At 43.6% G+C, this 18,737-nt stretch overlaps 1 protein-coding gene across 8 annotated transcripts in view; it reads left to right on the top strand.

The window, feature by feature from the left end:
- Positions 1 to 18,404, top strand: part of Rgs22 (regulator of G-protein signaling 22) — a 120,215-nt gene extending 101,811 nt beyond the window's left edge. For 4 of the 8 annotated variants that reach the window (NM_001447181.1, XM_087558645.1, XM_087558644.1 and 1 more), the window contains exons 19-28: positions 555 to 713; positions 3,282 to 3,350; positions 5,789 to 5,950; positions 10,519 to 10,698; positions 14,555 to 14,710; positions 15,487 to 15,582; positions 16,020 to 16,113; positions 16,212 to 16,298; positions 16,475 to 16,523; positions 17,178 to 18,404. In NM_001447181.1, the coding sequence (NP_001434110.1) occupies positions 555 to 713; positions 3,282 to 3,350; positions 5,789 to 5,950; positions 10,519 to 10,698; positions 14,555 to 14,710; positions 15,487 to 15,582; positions 16,020 to 16,113; positions 16,212 to 16,298; positions 16,475 to 16,479 (1,008 nt within the window). In that variant the 3' untranslated portion in view covers positions 16,480 to 16,523; positions 17,178 to 18,404. The remainder of the gene's footprint in view (positions 1 to 554; positions 714 to 3,281; positions 3,351 to 5,788; positions 5,951 to 10,518; positions 10,699 to 14,554; positions 14,711 to 15,486; positions 15,583 to 16,019; positions 16,114 to 16,211; positions 16,299 to 16,474; positions 16,524 to 17,177) is intronic. The other 4 variants (NM_001447182.1, NM_001447183.1, XM_087558647.1 and 1 more) reach the window with 1 other exon arrangement.
- Positions 18,405 to 18,737: the final 333 nt, after the last annotated feature.

The following is an 18,737-nucleotide window of genomic DNA, read 5'->3' as shown; positions in this document are numbered from 1 at the left end:
CCACTGCCCAACAACCAAGTTTGCTTCTGCTGAGTGCATCGTCAGTGTCTGGGTTAGGATCCTCTTAACTAACCAATGCCTCATTTTCCTTACCTACAAAAAGAAAAAAACAAACAAAAAAAATGGATCAGTTGGATGAATATTAGGTCTAGAACAGAAGTCAGAAAAGAAACATTTACTGGCCTTGTGTCATAGTTACCAAGACAATGGAGGGAAAACTCTTAGGCCCCATCCCATACCATGTACTCCCACTCCTGAGAGCTCAGTAGCCAGACCCGTTGCCTAATGTTGCTGAGGCCCTGACACAGAAACAAAGAAAAATCCAACCTCACTCCTGTACTTTTTCCAGTATTGCATAGGAAGCTAAACCATATTAACCCCCGCTACATACACCACTATCGTGTTCGATACAGTCAGAAGATGCTCTGTGGAAAATGGAAACGGTGGCACATGTCCAGTTTGCTAGAAAAGGCCTGACATGAATGAATGAATTAATGGCTTTTATTGGTTTAAAAAATAAAAGCATGTGGTTCTGTTTTGGTTTTATTCTCTAGATAATGCTTCTGAGTGGTGGCTGGGGCAAGATTCTTCATGAGCAGCTTGACGCATCTGTGCTGGTAGAGATCCAGAAGCACGTCTTGAATAGGCTGGAAAACGTGTGGCTGCCATTGTTTCTTTCGAGTGAGCAGTTTGCATCCCGTCAGAAGATAAAGGTATGGACAGAATGATCTTGGAATAGCAATTGGCAGGGCCTCGCCAAACCTGAAACACGAGCTGACCAGTCAGGACCCTTCAGTGAGTAATGAGAGCAGAGAAGCGTGGGGCTTCTCGTGTTCTGACCCCCATGGCGGCCACACTTGTGGTTTCTTTCTGAGAATCCTTAGTTTCTTTTTCTCTTTGAAAAACAAGACTCTCCACAGCAACTGCCCAGGCCATGGAAGCAAATATCTGTAATTGCAGGACTCTGGAGGCAGAGGCAGGAGGATGGTTACAAGTCTCAGGCCCAGCTACAGCTAGAGAATGAAGTCCTCTCTCAAGAGTGACACCAAACACACCAGACATGTGCTTGGCTCCTTAGCATGGCACCTGGCAAAGAGAAGGGCTCACATAGTATCTATTAGTGCAATTGGGCTTTGTTTTGGTTTTCGTCGTTGTTGTTATTGTTTGGTTTGGGTTTTTCATTCGGTTGGTTTTTGTTTTTGAGACAAGGTCTCTCCACATAGGCCTGGCTGGCCTGGAACTCCCTGTAGGCCAGGCTGGCCTTGAATTCACAGTGCTGCACCACCATTCGTGGCTGGCAGTTGATGTTTTGGATGTTACTAAGTTCTCACACATTCGTTGCAGCATCACATAGAAGGATAGAGACTTAAACGACTTAACGATAGCTCAGTTCTGTGGAAAGCTCTTCAGATTCCCATATAAAATAAGATTATAAAATGTGGTTTTGATATAAACATGAGTTGCCCGCACATACCGACATGAAAGGTACTGAGACGCTAAGAGGATGTGGGACAATACACAAGAGACGGTCCTCCTCCACACACATGCATATCCATCACTGACTCTCTAGATGGCCAGTTACATCTGCATCTGCGTCTTCACACACACACGTGCATCCCTCACTGTGTTTCTAGATGTTTGTATTTATGAAACAAAGCTTCTGGAAAGATCTTCCTAGAGAATTAATTTAGAGAGTGAGGACATTCTTTTTTTTGTTTTGTAAAGCATGTTGGTCATTTGCTTCCTTTTTATTTATATGAAGTGAATATTACTTTGGTTGTTTAAAACATCATGTATACATAAAAGCGGTTAACCTGTTTTGTATAATTTTGATTTTTAAACATATGTCGTTAATACTGATCAGAAGCAAAGAAAACTGTCCCTCTATCTTACTTTCGATTTCTCAGACTCCTTGGATTTTCTTATCTGGAGATAGCCTTAGTTTTTGTGCTGGGCAAGTTAGGAAAAAAGTGTAGTAGGAACAGAGAATTTATAATATCGGGAAGAGCTGACTCATTGGCAAGGTGTTACTAAGCTTTGGGAAAACTAAAGACTCCTTGGTCTTTGACTTTAGAGAAATTCCAGCTCTCCAAACCCAAGTGAAGTAAAATTTGGCTGACTGATATTATTTACCACATTTTCTCCTTATCTTTACCACAGTCATGTTATTGTAACTTTTAGTCATTTCCTGACTTGGAATTCTTTGGTGGCCTACAAAACAAACTGATTCTGTCGCTCTTCAGCCAAAGATGCAAAGCAGTGAGAATTCTTAATAAATGATGCTGGGGCATTTCCCATGCTTAAGAGGGGAATTGTTGTCCAAGTTTTATAAAAGATAGTCAGGGCTAGCTCTGGGAATCGAGCAAGAAAGACCAAGTCTCTTCCCACTGACCTGTGACTGTCACAAGGACACAAGCATGGCGAGAAGGTTGGTGGTTCAGAGCCTGCCTGGTATGCATGTGGCCTGGGGTTCAAGCTGTGACATCGTTTTGATTTACAGACCTGGCCTTTTTAGATTAACTGCTAAGAAGATGTGTTATATATAATAAAGAAAAGACACACAGCATAGATTTGGCAGAGGTAGTATCCTGAGAAGGGAGGTAGAATTCATAATCAGAAGCCCCCCAAATACAATTGTCCCTTGGTACTCAGAGAGGACCTATAGAATACTAAAAACCTGAAGATGCTTAAATCCCTTCAATAAAATGAGGCTATGTTCGCATATGATTGCATACATTTCCCATTATACTTTACATCATCTTTAGCTTAATTACAAAATCATAATACACTATAATGCTAAGTGCATCTGGAGAAATAAATACAAGGGGAGAACACCAGCACGTGCTCGTACAGAGTCAGTTTCTTAGTTGGATATTTTGCATCTGAAGTTCTTGCATCCATAGATGAGCAGCCCATGGGTATGGAAGATGGCCACGCCTTCTGTGTCCCCGTGAATCGTGGGTCTCTTGTTAAATCACCTGTGGGAAATACAAAGTGGCTAGACAGCACTAACTGTCATTTCCTCCACGGCCTCCGTTTTGACTCGAGGACAGTTTTACTCGCACACTGTTGCCGCTGTTCAGAGCAGTGTACTTAGTGATGGAGCAGACGAGGAGTCACCAAACGCTGTCTGTGGGGCTTTCCTGCCGGAGTCCCTTCATCTGCAGCAACACTTCCCTGTCTAACCGACTGCCGCCTCGCTTCTTAGCTGTTACAATACTGAACAGTTCAAACTTCGGCAATTCTGAATATGTTGATAAAATCTTTGATTCTGCTTTTAGATACGGATGAAAGACATAGCAGATGAGCTGTTACTGCAGAGGCATGACAGGAAAATTGGAGTTTGGAAGGCAAGTAACTATATTCTTCCCTTATAGATTCTACACCGTCAAAGTGTTATACACACATTCGCATACTCCCCTCCCCACAACACACTTACTGTCCCTGACCATCTTTGTCAAAACCTCTGCCTGGAGGCTGGTTGTGATCCTCCTGACAGATGGAGCTTAAGGAAATGTTCTCCACAGAGCTCTGTTCCTCAGAGCTCCTGACCTCTCAGCACAGCACCGACCTTTAAACATGCGCTTTGCACTTGAAACCCAGGTTCGGTTCCCAGCACTGGGGACATATATATGTACATTTAATCATGCAAGTCTGGGTTTGTCAAGACAAGCTGTTCTTAGGGCATGTGGCCGTTTACTTACCAGGAGAGTGGATTATACAGAAAGAACACAACACACAAGGCACAAACAGCGAGTTATGTCATTCTTCATTACCCCTCCCCCACCCCTGACTTCAAACCACAGCTGAGCTGGGAAACAAGGACAGCAGCTGTAATTTTGGAGATTATTAAGATTACTGTGATGGGATGCTTTTGTATAATGGCTTATTGTGCTTTCTAGCATGGATGATGAACACAGTCCTGTTAGTGAGCCTGTGAGCTCCTGAGGGTTTGTCATGAAACTGGGCCATGAAAAGTGAGACCCAGGTGATCCTTTCAGATTAGAGCAAAGATGAAGGTTTCTCCTAACGTTAGAGGAATTCTTGGATCTGTCAGACAGCTCCCTTCCCCATCGGCTTGTTGAAACCTTTTGAAAGGTTTGCTTTTGTTATATTTTTATTGAAATACTAAGTATAGTGAGCTTATATTTTATATTACTGTGATTTATATTTTTGCATTATTTTCTATTTATTTAAATTACAGGCTTTAGTTAAATGGCTAAGTTTTAGTGTCTTAAGAATCGGGTTTTAAAACAGTCTTTGTTGAGTGGGTTTTAAATAAACATCCCACTTTAATCCATACTTGTTCCTATTCATAGGGTTGTAATCTTAATATGGAGCAGATGTCGAGAGTCTTAAGTTTTTGTCCAGAGAGTATGGCATGTGCCTCACTAAGGCGTGATAGGCATCGATGCCTGTGCCTGGGTTAATGGTCCACTACTCACCCAGACAGCCTGGAGTTGCTCTCCCCTTTCAGCTCCAGCTCAAGGCCCCCCTCCAGGCAGAATTCATTACTCTTTCCTCATGTTTCTAGGGCACTTCTTGCAGAGCTCTCTCCAACTTTCGTGTTGAGGTCACATGCGATTCATTTCAGGGAACGTATTTGGTGCCTTGTCAGCTATGGCATTTGGTCATTGCTGTAGTTTGTGTGTCCAGCTACAATGGTACCTTTGGAGCACCGCAACCTTGCATGGCTGCCTACTTAAAGACAGTGACTCGGGGGAACCCCAGCAGGGTTGAAATCTATTTTCAATATATAAATTTGATAATTTAATAAAATCTATTTGCTTTTTGAATCAGAGGGTAAAAGAGGTTGAATATGTGACTTTAATTGGGTAAAATATTTTTTAAAGTTAACTCCAAAATTGTTACAATATAAAATAGATGTAGATAAAATACCTTTGAACAGTACTGAGATATCATGTGTACTTGTAGATCTTAAGATATTATATAAAATAAATCTTCAGTCAAAAGAATTTTACTATTAAGAGAAAAACAAAAATATCTCAGCACTCAAGAGGCAGAGGCAGAGAAAGGTAAGGCCAGCCTGGTCTTCATAGTGAGTTCTGGGCCAGCCAGGAATACAGAATGAAGTTCTGTGTCAAGACCACAAAAATAACTATTAGTAGTCCATGAGTGAAGCTCAGTGGTCAAGCACTTGCCTTACATGCACAAGGCTCTGGTTTCCGTTCCTAACAGTATGACATAAATATGTCAACAAGCAATATAATTATCCATTAGAGGTATACTTTACTAAAATGGGTTAAAATAGAATTTTGGGGGGGTTGGGGATTTAGCTCAGTGGTAGAGCGCTTGCCTAGCAAGCGCAAGGCCCTGGGTTCGGTCCCCAGCTCCGGGAAAAAAAATAAAATAAAATAGAATTTTTTATTTTTCTTAGAAACATTACAATCTAAAAGAATAAAAGAAATAATTAGAAGTCATGCAACCATGTTAAATCACAAGGTAACTATTTCTAACAATAGCATTGTGATTGCTCTGGTCTCTTTTCTCACTGGTCCCAAACTGTAATGACTATTAAAAAATTTTAACAATGTAGTTACATGTAAGTCAGCAGGTAATTTTTCTTCCTAGTCTCTAAAAATAATGGAGCCATTGGGGAAAAAAGAGACAAAAAGCAGAGTCCAAGAGGAGAGCTGTCAAATTCCATTACATCCATAGTACACATTTCAGTAGCCGAATCAAAAAAATGGAGTTGGTGGTTTTAGTCTAATTAAGGACTTGATTGCTGCTTTTGGAACATGTCTGATTTCCTGTGTTATTTGGACAGCCTGTGGAGAGTAAGTGGATATCTTCATCCTGTGAGATTATTGCTTTCCGTAAAGCATTATTGAATCCAGTCATTGCAAGGCAATTTCAACGGTTTGTAGCCCTGAAAGGAGATTTATTGGAAAATGGAGTTCTTTTTTGGCAAGAAGTACAAAAGTTTAAGGTACTGTATTTGGAACTGGAGAAAACCACTTCTGTTTGAAGAGGCGGGGCCTTAAGATGGGACGTACATATCCGTAGCTTATGGGATTGCATAACACACCCTGAGACTGCCAGTTTCTTTCATGCTAATATCCAACCACTGATACACTTACTGCCCATTCTCTAGACACACTTCTCGCTCTACAATGATGAGTAAGAGGGTGGCCCTCAAATATTTGTGTTTTTGAGACAAGAACTTGCAGTGTGGTCCAGTGAGGACATTTCTGAAGAGTGTTTTCACCTCGTGCATCTATAACCTCACCGTGGCACACACTTTTCCTGGAACTGTCCCTAGTTGGTATATCTATAGGAGAAAGACTTTCCTACAAGATTCCTTCCTGGTCAAGTGTACCAATGATAGCCATGACGCCGGCCACGGGTGGCCTGACGGAGACCAGGGAGGCTTTTCTGCTGGAGAGTGGCCACGTTCAGAGTCAAAGAAGCACACGGAGGAGTTAGGCGCAGGTGCGGCTCATTTTCAGGCTACCTCTTCATGGAAGCCATGGAATCTTTGCCTTGAGCAGGAGGTGGCGTTCTTTGTTTTGCTGTCTAGACAGGACGAAGAGATGTCTAGCCCAGGCCTAAATGCTTCCGGGGGCATAGGCTCATTTCCTAGCAATTGACTTATTCTGTCTCACTGCAAAAGTACAGGAAGAGAATACCTTCAATTGAGAGAGAATGATGTCTGTGGGCTCACAGGTTAAGTGTGTTTTGGACAACACTGATGAGTTGCTCAGAAAATCCAACTTTTCTCCAACATACACAAATTTAGTGTTGTCACTTTCCTTAGTCTCCATTTTAATATCTCTTGTGGTGATGTTCCTCCTTGGCCTTGTGGTAGTTTGAATAAGAACATGGCTGCTTTCTGCCCTTGTCCAAAGTCTGCCTGAGGCTAAATTGCAGAGCTGCAAAGGAGATTTCAAAACAATTTGATACTGTGTCAGTGGTTCTTAGAGGTCACTCCTATGCAGATCTGTAAAGCAGAGGAGAACCAGGAGCAGAGACCTGGCTTGCGAATTCCTGAGGGAAGTTTGAGAGTCACTTAAAGACTCTTAGGTCCTTTGCGATTCTGAGTGAAGAATCTGTGGTTTTGGTGAGCTGGGGCTGAAGGTTCAGTGATTAACAGACCAGAACTACTGAAGTAAAAACTTAGCTGTACTGGGACAATTGATGCTGGTTAACTGGAGCTAGGAAGTTAGAGGTGACTAAAAAGAGACCAGCACCACTGAGGTGAAATCTTTTGAGAAGTATTTCCTCAGAGTCAGCACACAGAAGCTGTATCCTCGTGCTGGCAGCCAAACTTGGCAGTGTGAGTGTCACCCAGGTGGCTCTGGTCTAAAGGAATGAAGGGGTCATGGAGAACAGCTGAGGCTTACCAGCATGTGCAGGACTAGAGTCCCTGAAGAGAGCCCAAGAGAGCTATTGGTGAAAGTATAGCCCAGTTGCAGCAGGAGACCCCAGCGTTTTGGAAATGCCACTACCATGGGATGACCAAGAACAGCATTAGGTATGGAGTAGAGGACAAGCTGTGTGCTGCAGAGGGCAGAGCTGCAGACGTGACCCAAGCCCCTGGGAGGACCCAGAAGACGGTGAGTGAATCCCGAGTAATTGGATGTCTCAATGTTTACACTTTCTGAGTTTGGTTTGGTTTTATTCAGACGATGACTGTGCCCTGGTTCTTTCCTCTTGAGGTAAGAAAGTAGTTAACTTATTTTTGATGTGACAGGAGCCCACAATTGAGAGACTCTGAATTTGAAAAGACTTTGGAATTTAAAAAGAGACTGGCTATTTTTAAAGAAACTGATTTTAGGTTTTTAAATTTTTAAATACTGTGGGACTTTTAAAATTTGGAATATTTTATATTGCGATCTTATTAAGATCTTGGGAAAGGCTTAACAGTGATGTGCTTGTGTGTCAAGTTGGGGTCAGTGGTGCTGGCTGGTTTGATGCCAACTTGACACAGGTTAGAGTCACTGAAGAGGTAGGGAACCTCAACTGAGAAAATGCTTCGAAAAGATCAGGTTGTAGGCATGTTTTTCTTAATTAGTGATTGATGGAGAAAGACCAGCCTATTATGGGTGGTGCCATCCCTGGGCTGGTGGTCCTGAGTCCTATAAGAAAGCAGGCTGAGTAAGACAGCAAGCAGCATCACTCCATGGCCTCTGCACCAGCTCCTGTTTCTAGATTCCGGGCCTTTTTGAGTTCCTATCCTAATTTCCATCAATGATGGACAGCAGTGTGGATGTGTAAGCCAAATAAACCATTTCCACTCCAAGCTGCATTTTGGTCATTGTGCTTCATCTCAGCAATAGACACCCTAAGGGAAAGAAGCCTCTTGAGTGCTTGGATTCCAGGTGTGTGCTACCAACCTGGCCAGCTGTGACGTCAGTAATGGCACTCCAACTTTATATCGCCATGACCACAACATATAAAATGGCAACTTAGAGAAGGTAGTTATTTTGGCACAAGGTTTGAGATATTCAGTCCAGCATGCCCAACAGAGTGTGAAAGAAGAACCTTAGAGACTGGCAGATGAGAAGCAGAGACAGGTTAAAAAAAAACATAGGAAGGAAAATACAACAAAATAATCCCAGTGACAGATTCCAGTGACCTACTTCCTCTAGGCAGGCCCCAGAGTCAGCACCTCCCAATAACGACTTTATGCTCTGGGTCCATTAAAGCAGCTGCCTTCGTGGTCTAAGTGTCTTCGTGGCTCTGTTCTGGTGAGGTGCAGTTCGGCTGGGAGTAGGTGATGGTTGAGATGAAGCGACAGTAGGTCAGGAAGGTCTCAGCAGAAATCTTGACATCTATAATAGGTGTTGAGGGAGTGTGGCAGTTGCAAGGCATTCTACCTGACGATGTCTTGCTGGACTAACTCTTAAATAGCTTATTTTAAAAACTTGTTTGGAGCTTCTAGCAGGGGAGCCCATGATGGAAGAATGGTCATTCTCCACAACTGACCATGCAGCTTAGGAGTGATCATGGAGGAATGGACGCCAGCTAGCCATCTAGATCCCCCAGTCAGTGTGGTAACATATCACAGTCAGATCTCCTTCACACACGGGACTTTATGTTTCCCATCTGCCAGGGATCATTTTAATGCTTTTCTTGTGATCACGGCTTATCATTCACGAGAATTCTAGGACAGCAAAGGTGTGGTAAGTGGCGTGTTATGAGTGCAGATGCTAAACCACAGAAACGCTAAGACACATCTACTGTGAAGCTCATGAAGTAAGAGAGCTGGACTTTGAACCAAGTCACTGCACGACTGAAACCGATGGCAGCCACGGAGCTGCATCCTAGTATGACATGGGAAACAGGCAGGGACAGCTAAGGACATTTTGGCCAAACAATGTTCTGAATTATGAGTAATCAGAAGCACTAAATCCACAACAAGGTATTGGGTCATTAATTGAGATGTTGATTCATCTCTGCAGTCAATAAAACTCATTTAGGAGTATGATTAGTAAAGCTTATCTACTGATTTCTGGCCTGGAATTAGAAGTTTCTAAATTGTTTGCTTTCAGCTGATTTACAAAGAAAAAGAGACATAAAAATGCTGTAATTTAAGTCACGCTATCTATTACAAAATTATGGCTGCCAACCGTGACTTTAAAGCTAGATGGTATATTTTAATGTACTGCCACTACTTTTAAAGTCCGTCTAAAAGGAATAATGAGCTGATGGCTGAGCTACAAAATGGCCCCGCCTGCGTGCTGAAGGCAAACATTTGGTCACCAGTTGGAGGCCTTATTCTGAGAAGCAGAGGTGGGGCCCTCGCTGAGGATGGGTTACTAGGGTGTGACCTTGAAGGACATCTGTTGATATGAACCTCAACCCTGCCCCCCTCCCTCCTTCGTCCTATCCATCAAGAGGTAAGAAAGTTCAGCCTTGAGGTTCTGCTTCACGGGCAGCCAGACTCCGTTCAGCCAAGGGCTGTGGTCTTGAACCTCTGTAGCCATACATCACACGGAGGATCCCCTTCCCCAGCAAGTTGCTCACCCCAGCAAATGTCTTGTATTTTCTCAGTGTTTTAAGAGTAATTCATGCAGATGGGGTGACTAGAGTAGGATGCACAGTAAGTAACTGTAAGGGCATTCTTGTTTACCAACAGCCAGGTCCTAGCTAGTGTCCTAGTCCTAGTGTGGCAGCAGTCGGGATAGTTATGTCTACTGGCAACCTATTCGGAGCATGTCCCCAATGTTCAGCGAGGACTTGGTCATGACACTTGAGTGTGTCTTTCATTGTCCCTTCCATGGAGACTGATCCCAGCTCAATGTCTGGCAGGGAGCAGGTACTCAGTGTCCAGCATAGCTGTTAGGAGTCATACTAGGTGCTAACAGTGTCCCTGCCTAGGGACACAAGTGACAGAATTAAATGAAAGCAAGGCAGAGCGTTAGGCTCCTGAGCCTGAAGGAAAGGGCTTTAGATAGTTCTGAGGTGTTGCAGGCCCTCCCTCACAAGACGAAGGAAGGGGGTACATACTGTAGAGTGCTCTGATAAAGGACAGTCCCACTTTGTTTTGTTCAGGATTTGTGTCATTCACATTGTGAGGAGTCCATCATCCATAAGAAGATTACGACCATCATCAACTGCTTCATTAACTCCTGTATCCCACCAGCTCTACAGATTGATATTCCAGTTGAGCAAGCCCAGAAGATCATTGAACACAGGAAGGAGCTGGGGCCATACGTGTTCCGAGAGGCACAGGTAGGAGGTGAAGGCAATGACTGGGCACGTGTGGAAACACACCAGCAGCCAAGGCAGCCTTTTAAAGCTTTTACACCATTCATGCGCGAGAAGATCTTAATGCTCCTGGTTCTGTGGTTTGCTTTCTTTAATGTAGATATCATTTGCCTACATCACTAAAATATACAAAACTAGTGACTTACCTACTCTTTTCCTCGTAATGCCATAAATAAAATTAAATAATGTACTTTGACTTTCACAGTCCACTTTTATCTGCAAATTATAAAAATACTCCTTGTGATTTCTCCCGCCTTTCCCACTGTTCACATCCCCTTTAAAGTAAGATGTGTGTCTTAAGATGTGTATGTTTTTAAAGATTAAAATATTCACATAGCTCATAAAATAAGTGGAACTTGACCTCAACCAGCATACGGTACATGTACTCATGAAAGGGAAACACGCCTCTTTTTAACCTGCTGACATTACTTCTTTTTAAGATGAAGAATAGAAAACACTGACTGGATGGGCATAATTTATTCTGCAAACCCTTTCAGCAATGTTGTTTCTTAAGAAAAGTAAGTTCTCATCAGGGTAATGAGGAACAGTGTGCCACAAGAGAAGTGATGTGAACCAGATTTGGAGGATGACTGTGACTGCCCTGGAGCATGGAAACAGCATTGTCCCCTAACTATTCACTGTGAGCCTCTCTGGTCAAGTCCTCTGAGGGACTGAGGTGGACTCACAGTCCAAATTATGCATTAAAACTGGCAGAGGAGTGATTAAGGATGTACACGAGAGAAGCAGAAAACATGGTGACAGAAACCGTACCATCTACCAAGGACATGATCTCAGTGACTCAGCCTCGCCTTGCAGTCCTGACAAACTAAAGCAAGGCGTGCTTCTCTGTGTTCAAGATCTTGTGTCTGAGAAGAGGGTCCAAAGAGGCTCGTCTGCCAGGGATCGCTGTCCTAATGCTTGCAGTGTCTGGTTTCCTGAGGTAGCCTAAATAGAGAATCATTATTTGAGGACCTCTTTCCTCCAGATCTATAATTATCTGTCTGTATAGGGGCAGCTCTGAGAGTGGCATCCCTTACCCCAGAGATGGGAGTCAGAGATTTCCGTTCTCCCTCTCCTTTGCTTCCTTAGCCTCCTGTTTGATCAATTCTTCAAACATAATCATGTGCCTCCTTGTGACCACTATCCATTTTTTCTTCACCCCAATGCCACTTCAGATCTGTAAAACCTTTCACAGCCACGAAAGCTCCTGTCTCTGGGCTTACTCCAACCAATGTACTGCTAGCAAAGCACTTTTTCTCAAAATGGTGTTTGACTATGCCATTTTCTGCTCAAAATGCTTCATTGCCTCCCTGCGACAGAGAGCCAAGGTTGCCTCATGGCTATCTCTCTCAGCACCACAGTCTGCTCTTCTCCAGGGTCACTGAAATAGCTGTAATCGGTCTTTCCTACCTTTAGTCCTGAGCTTCATGCAACCCCATCTTCTCTCCCTTGCATTCGTACCAGCCATAAGATTTCTAACGCTAAGTTCCAAATGGCCGTCCTCGAATCTGACTTACTGGATTGTAAAGTTTGGGAGAGCAGTGTGCGGTTCTTACTGATCTTCATGTCTGTATGCAGAGCAGTGATTTCTGACTGGAAGGACATGACGAATCTCATGTCAGAAGAGCTTGGAAGATCAGTTTGGAAATGAGAGCCGAGAGCAGCCAAAGGCCTGAGCGACAACTGCTGGTCTTTCCTTGGGTCAGCAGAGCCTCTGTCTTCCCCACACCCACTACCGTAGCCTGAAGGTTTCCCTACTCGGCCAGGCTCTCACTGCCCCCTTTATTCATAAAGAGACATGCTTCACCTACTGGCAGGGAGGGAGCAAGGCAGTCCTGTATACATTAGTTTTTTTTTTTTCTTAGAATTTGGTTGTCTTTTAAGGTTCTATAGGTTCAGGGGGATGATATTAATTTAATATTAGACTCAAATCTCAGTTAATTCTTGGAGGATTATAAAATTTTCATGCTTTCCATTGAAAACATGGTTCCTAATAAGTAACGTTTAGAAGAAAGGCTGATATATGGCATGCATGGATTTAAGCTTGAGACTGCCTCAGGATTTACAGAGATAACCGAGAAGTAGGTTTACAGATGCCAACTAAAAGAAGACAGGCATTCAAGCTGAAGAGACTTATGGCACACATTCTATCTGTCATCGATGTATCCACTCTCTATCTATCTACCCATTGATTGATAGATAGTCAAGAGTTCATACAACATGCTTTTGTCATGTATACAGGCCCACTCGGCTCTTTTCAGATCCAACCTACACACCCAACTTTGTGTCTTTTCTCCTTTTTTCCTTTTTTTCCCCACCCATCAAGACCAAATTTGTGCTGCCCAAATAATCTTAGATGTGTGACCTTCTACTCAAGTATAGCCAACCTATCAGGGGCTACCTTCTTAGGCTCTCCCTCCTCCTCTCAGCCACTAACAGTTGCCAGCAGTTCTACCTCTAGGGATGGAATTGTGTGCCCAACTCCCATCTCCATGTCTGAATTTGGTCTGGCTTGGGCTTGCACGGATGTTGTGCGTGCTGTCACTGCCGCCCTGCTCTATCTTGGAAACAGTTTCCTTGCAATAATCAACTGCCTCTGACTCTTACATTCTCTCCCCTCCCTCTGCAATGATTCCTGAGCCTTTGCAGGAGGAGGTGTGGTATGTATGCTCCATTTAGGGATGAGCGTTTCATAGTTTCTTTCTCTCTGCACCTTGGACAGTTGTGAGGTTCTGTGTTGAGCACCGTCTACTGCAAATAAATAGAAGCCTCTCTGATGAGGAGAGCTGAGAGCTGCATTGAGCCATGGGGGTAATGATGTCATTTGGAATCCATTTAATGCTTTGTCTACTAAGACATCCTTTGACGTGGCCCTCCAAATTTTACATCCATGCTCCCACGAGGCCACAGAATTCAATGACAAGATTGTACTTCAAAGGGAATGAATAATTTTAGCAAGTAACTATATTTGTACCTAGAAAAGATGAGTAGTGACTTTTACTAATTCAGGACTCAAAACATTGACTTTGAAAAAAATTCCTCTTTTACTCTAAGAGTTGGCTTTGAGCCTAATGGGACGGCTCATTTTTCTTCAAGGCATTAAGTAAAAGCTACTCTTAGCCATAAGAGGCTAGACTCGATTTGATGTGGCAAGTCCTATCTTAGAAATAATATATGCCGGTGGAGCTAATGTAAAACTTCAGCACAGGAATTACAGCAGCCACTCTTATCTCTATAAATATCATAATTAATCACTTAATGTGCTGTGTCCTCTTAGAGAGGCTTGGTCTAGGATGCCGGCTTGCTTTTTAAATGTTACTTTTTCTCCCTCTCACACAAAAGAGAGATTATATCATTTAAAAGTTACTCAAGATTTATTCTTAGATCTGCAGCTTTGTTTAAGAGCTTTTCCAGAGGCAAAATGGTATTTCCTTTCTCTAAAAGTCAGAGGAGGGTGTGGGAGAGTTTCTCTTGATGAACTGAATACTTTGAATACTTGCATAAAACTGCAGAGAGTGGCTGACCATTTCAAAAGACCTAATGGGGGCTTTATTAATGCAACCAGTCGGTTAGGGAAGCATAAAGCCACTTTTAAGTGTACTATGTGAGTGTTTTAAAGGACTTCTCATTGGTGGTTAAAACTCTGCCGATAAGCATGTGCTGAGCTCACTGTGCTGTGAAGTCTGCAGGCGGGGTGTAGGAGGGAGGCCCGGTGTAGACTAAGAATAGAGAGGTCAATGCTCTATTGTGGCGTTTTAGAGTTAAATCGGTACATCTGCAGAAAATCATAATCTGAGACATACTTTTTTTTTATATACAGATGACAATTTTTGGGGTTCTGTTTAAGTTTTGGCCACAGTTTTGTGAATTTAGGAAGAATTTAACTGATGAGAAAATCATGAGTGTTTTAGAAAGAAGGCAAGAATATAAGCAGAAAAGGAAAACATCAGACATAGAAGAGGACAAAGCTGCAAAGGTAAGACCAAATCTATCAGACGCAATCACACTTCTAAACCATAAGGTAGTCTGTGTGGTTGATAGAAGAATGTGGGCTGGGGAAATGTGCAGAGAACTTACAGAAGTGACTGTAAAGCCTTCCTTCATCCCAACTGAATTTCCCAGAATTGATGTCAGATAGGTTCCCTTCTTCATGAAGTCTTTTGTTGACACCTCTAGACAATACCAGCAGCTTCCATTCACTGGAGTGATCCGCTTCTCTCTCTCTCTCTCTCTCTCTCTCTCTCTCTCTCTCTCTCTCTCTCTCTCTCTCTCTCTGTGTGTGTGTGTGTGTGTGTGTGTGTGTGTGTGTGTGTGTGTGTGTGTAAGAGAAAGATGGAGACAGAGACAGACAGACAGGCAGACAGACATGTATGTGCATGGTGCCTATGCATGCACATGCAGAAGCCAGAGTAGGAACTACTGATCTTTCATGCTCTATTCCTGTGAGACAGGGTCCTACCCTAACCCTGGAGCTAGCCTGGCCCAATGATCCTCTAGCCTCTGTGCCTGCAGTGCTGATGGGGTTAATAATACCTGAGCATGCCTAGCTTTTTACCCCACAGTGTGCATGTGGAGGTCAGAGGGTAGGTTCTCTCCTTCCACCATTCCAGTCCCAAAGGTCAGATTCAAGTCACTAGGCTTGTGTGGCAAGTGTCCTTACCTGCAAAGCCTCCAGCTTATGTTCTTGTGTGGTATTATAACCGCTTAAGGTGGCATTATCCAATTTGGAATAACCTGGTTTCTTACTTGCAGTCTGGAGTCAAGCAGTATGCAAGTACTACAGGCTCTCTTACAAAACCTACTTTAGGCAGCGAGTCCTTGCTAGTCCTGCAGTCCTATGGCCGACAGGTAAGGTTCCAGGACACACTCCTCTCTAGAGCAGCGGGTGCATGGTGGGACACAGTGCGAGAGATTAACATGTGTACATTGTGAAAATCTGTATTATCACTTGAGAAATATGATAGAAAATCTCAAATATAGTCCCCCTTTGTTTTGATTTGTTTTGTTTTTGAAACAAAATATCACACCGTAGTTCAGGCTGGCCTGGACTTTACATGTAGCCCAGGCTAGCCTAAAGGTTACGCTAACCCTCTTACTTCAGACTCTTTCACACTAGAATTATAGCCACCAGCCACCATACCTGGCTAAGATGTACTTTTCTTAGAATGTATTATATGTGAAATAAAAGTTTAAATGAAAGAATAAGATCTATGTTACCTTGTGTTTCTTTCTTGAGGGCAATCTGGGAAACTTTTTCATAATTAAATTTGAAAATTATTTTTTAGCCCACTTGGTGCTATTCAAAGTACATAGAAGCCTTGGAACAAGAGCGAATTCTTCTGAAAATTCAAGAAGAAGTGGAAAGAAAGATGTTCACAGGTAATGTTTGCCTCTTGTATGCAGGGCTGCTTTGTCTATGACAGAATAATGTAGGGTGTTTGCAGTGAGAGCTTCACCCCTGCCTTTGCCTTGTGCAGGTACATCGTCTTTCACAAACTTGCTTAAGCCTTCCACGGGCTCCGCTCTGTCTCTGAAGAAGAATGTGTCTCCTCACAGCATCCAGAGTCAGTCCCCCAGCCTTTCTGCCTCTCTCCTAACCTTCTAGCCCAAGGCCCCAACTCTCCCCACCACCACCTCACCCTCTAGTCCGGAGAATGTTCAGTCTCTCTGTGTCTCTGGAATTTCTCCTTTGCCAAGGAGGAGACAGAGATCTGTGCCTAACGTGTCTCTTATTTTCCAGGATAGCAGCATTCCTGTCCAGGCTCACATCCTCCAGCTTCAAGTACCAGGTAAGTCTGCCTGTGAGACTCCCTTTGACTGCACGCCCTCCCACACAGGCAAAACCCAGACCACATCCCCTCACACCCATGCCAAAGGGTATGCCTCACCACCAAACCAAAGGGTAGGAACAGCTTGTCTTCTGATTGATGGTACTGGCTCCCAAGAAGGAATTCCTCTCAGGAAGAATTGCAGGCTTTCTAAATTCATCTAGGCTGGCAGGCAGAGCTGAACACCAAGCCCGGGTCCCTCTCCATACAGACACTGATGAGCCCTAGGATTCTGATTGGATTCCCTGTTAGTTTAGCCATTTCCAGAGCAGTGTAGCCACAGTGTGTGTCAGCAATCAGTCAAACACTCAAAGAAGCAGTGAAGTTCCTTCATTATCCCCCGCCTTAACCTGGTTTCTCAGAATTCCATTTCCCAGCTCTTAAAGGATGGGGACTGGGGGAGTAGGGCAAACTTTCTTAGGCTGCTTACCCTGCTTTTCTCCTACTGAGTCCTGACAGGCACCTTCTCCCAGCCCCTACCTCTTAGGCTAACGTCATAGTGCCCTGAACAGTCCCGATGCCAAGCTTCGTGTGTTGGTTTATTTGTTTTCAATGACGATTGTTTGGATTTATTTTTCTATGCGTCTTGGTTTCATGCATTTTTTTCTTTTGCAGGATTTCTTTAGGCTAATTGTTAACTAACTTGAGAAGCTGAATGCCCACGGTGTGGATAGTCCGATTTACTTTAGAGTACTTTAGAGTACTTTAGAGGCTAGATGAATTAAAGATTTGTGCCTATCATACTCCTTAAGGAAAAAGCATGTGTAGTCTTTCAGCAGATATCCCTTGCAGGCTCGGCATATCTGGTTAGCAGATCTATTCACTGGATGGTTATGGGTGTGCCTATTCCTCCGCCTCCATTTCAGCTGTGATGAACTGTGGAAGCACTGGTCTTTACACAGCAGCACCCACAGGACCCACACGGCGAGGGTTAGCATCTCAGGTGCCTCGGATCCCTCCATGCAAGCCTTCCAGCTATTCAGGGGGCACTCTAGAGCCTCCATCGTCACCAGGCACCTCAGTGGTTTTAACTGGGACCTGCGCTACAGACTACTCTTGATGCAGACTGTTAGGGTCAAAAGAAATGGTGCTGAGAAAGGGAGGAGGCCTGGTGCACATGGGCTCCACATGCGGCAAAGGAGAACCAGACAACACGTAAAAGAAGACCTGAGAGGGACCCTTGTGACCCACATCACTAAAGCGCTCCGAGGACTACAACTCAGACTAGAAACTGTCCCACACAGTCCCAAGAGGTCTTTTCAAAGATAAAACTGTCATCCCAAATTCTCCAGGTAGTTTGGAACTTTAAATAGGGAATGTATCGGCTGACATACTTGTAAGGTCCCCTTTCCTCTAAAGAAGGGACTTTGCAGAGCAGAGACAAGCTCCTGAGAGTCCCTCCTTCAGGGCAAGGATCTTGCTGTGCGTCCAGGCTGCCCTCCATCCTCCTGAGTCTCTGGGATTGCCAGACAAGGTGTGGCTTGTCACGCCTTGCTAGATAGAATGTCCCTGCACTGTGCCGCAGCACCCTATGCAGTGGCCCTGGAACTCACTGTTTGACAAAGCCCTGAAAGAGCTCAGTGCCTCAAGGGTTCCGATCCTTCTCCCTCCTCCGCTTCAGCTGAGGTTTTATTGATTTGTTTGTTTTCCCGTTGTTCAATTTTCTGTTCTCTCAACAGGTTAGGTATAATTTCCAATAAGTTGTTTTTCCCAGTCGTTAATATTCATTACAGCAAATGAGACCCCACTCCTGGTCACAGTGTTGGGCTGCTTCCTGAAGAGTGCAAGCACTGTAGAATATTAACCAAAGTAAGATAAAATAAAATATATATCATCTTCTTACTTCTTCTCTAATGTTCTTCCTTTCTTTATGCAGACAGTTTCTAACCCACATAGATTTTCTTCCCTTAAAAGAACTTCTTTTGACATTTCTTGTAAAGCAGGTTCATTTGAGACAAATAACTTAGAAAACCTTTGAGGTGGAAATTTCTGGTGTCTCTGGGCACTCAGTTATGGCATATGTTTTCCTGAGGCAGACAGGTGGAAGGGGGGTTTTGCTGAAGCAGACACAGGAAAGGACTTGTGACATTTAGGAAGGATCTAAGTACAGAGCACAGACAGTGGCCTTTGCTGACAAGGCTCACACAGTTTCGTTCACCTGACATCTCGTTGCCG

Source organism: Rattus norvegicus, chromosome 7, assembly GCF_021556685.1.
Source record: "Rattus norvegicus strain SHRSP/BbbUtx chromosome 7, alternate assembly SHRSP_T2T, whole genome shotgun sequence".
Taxonomy (NCBI): Eukaryota; Metazoa; Chordata; class Mammalia; order Rodentia; family Muridae; genus Rattus; species Rattus norvegicus.
This window is presented reverse-complemented; position numbering and strand designations above follow the sequence as displayed.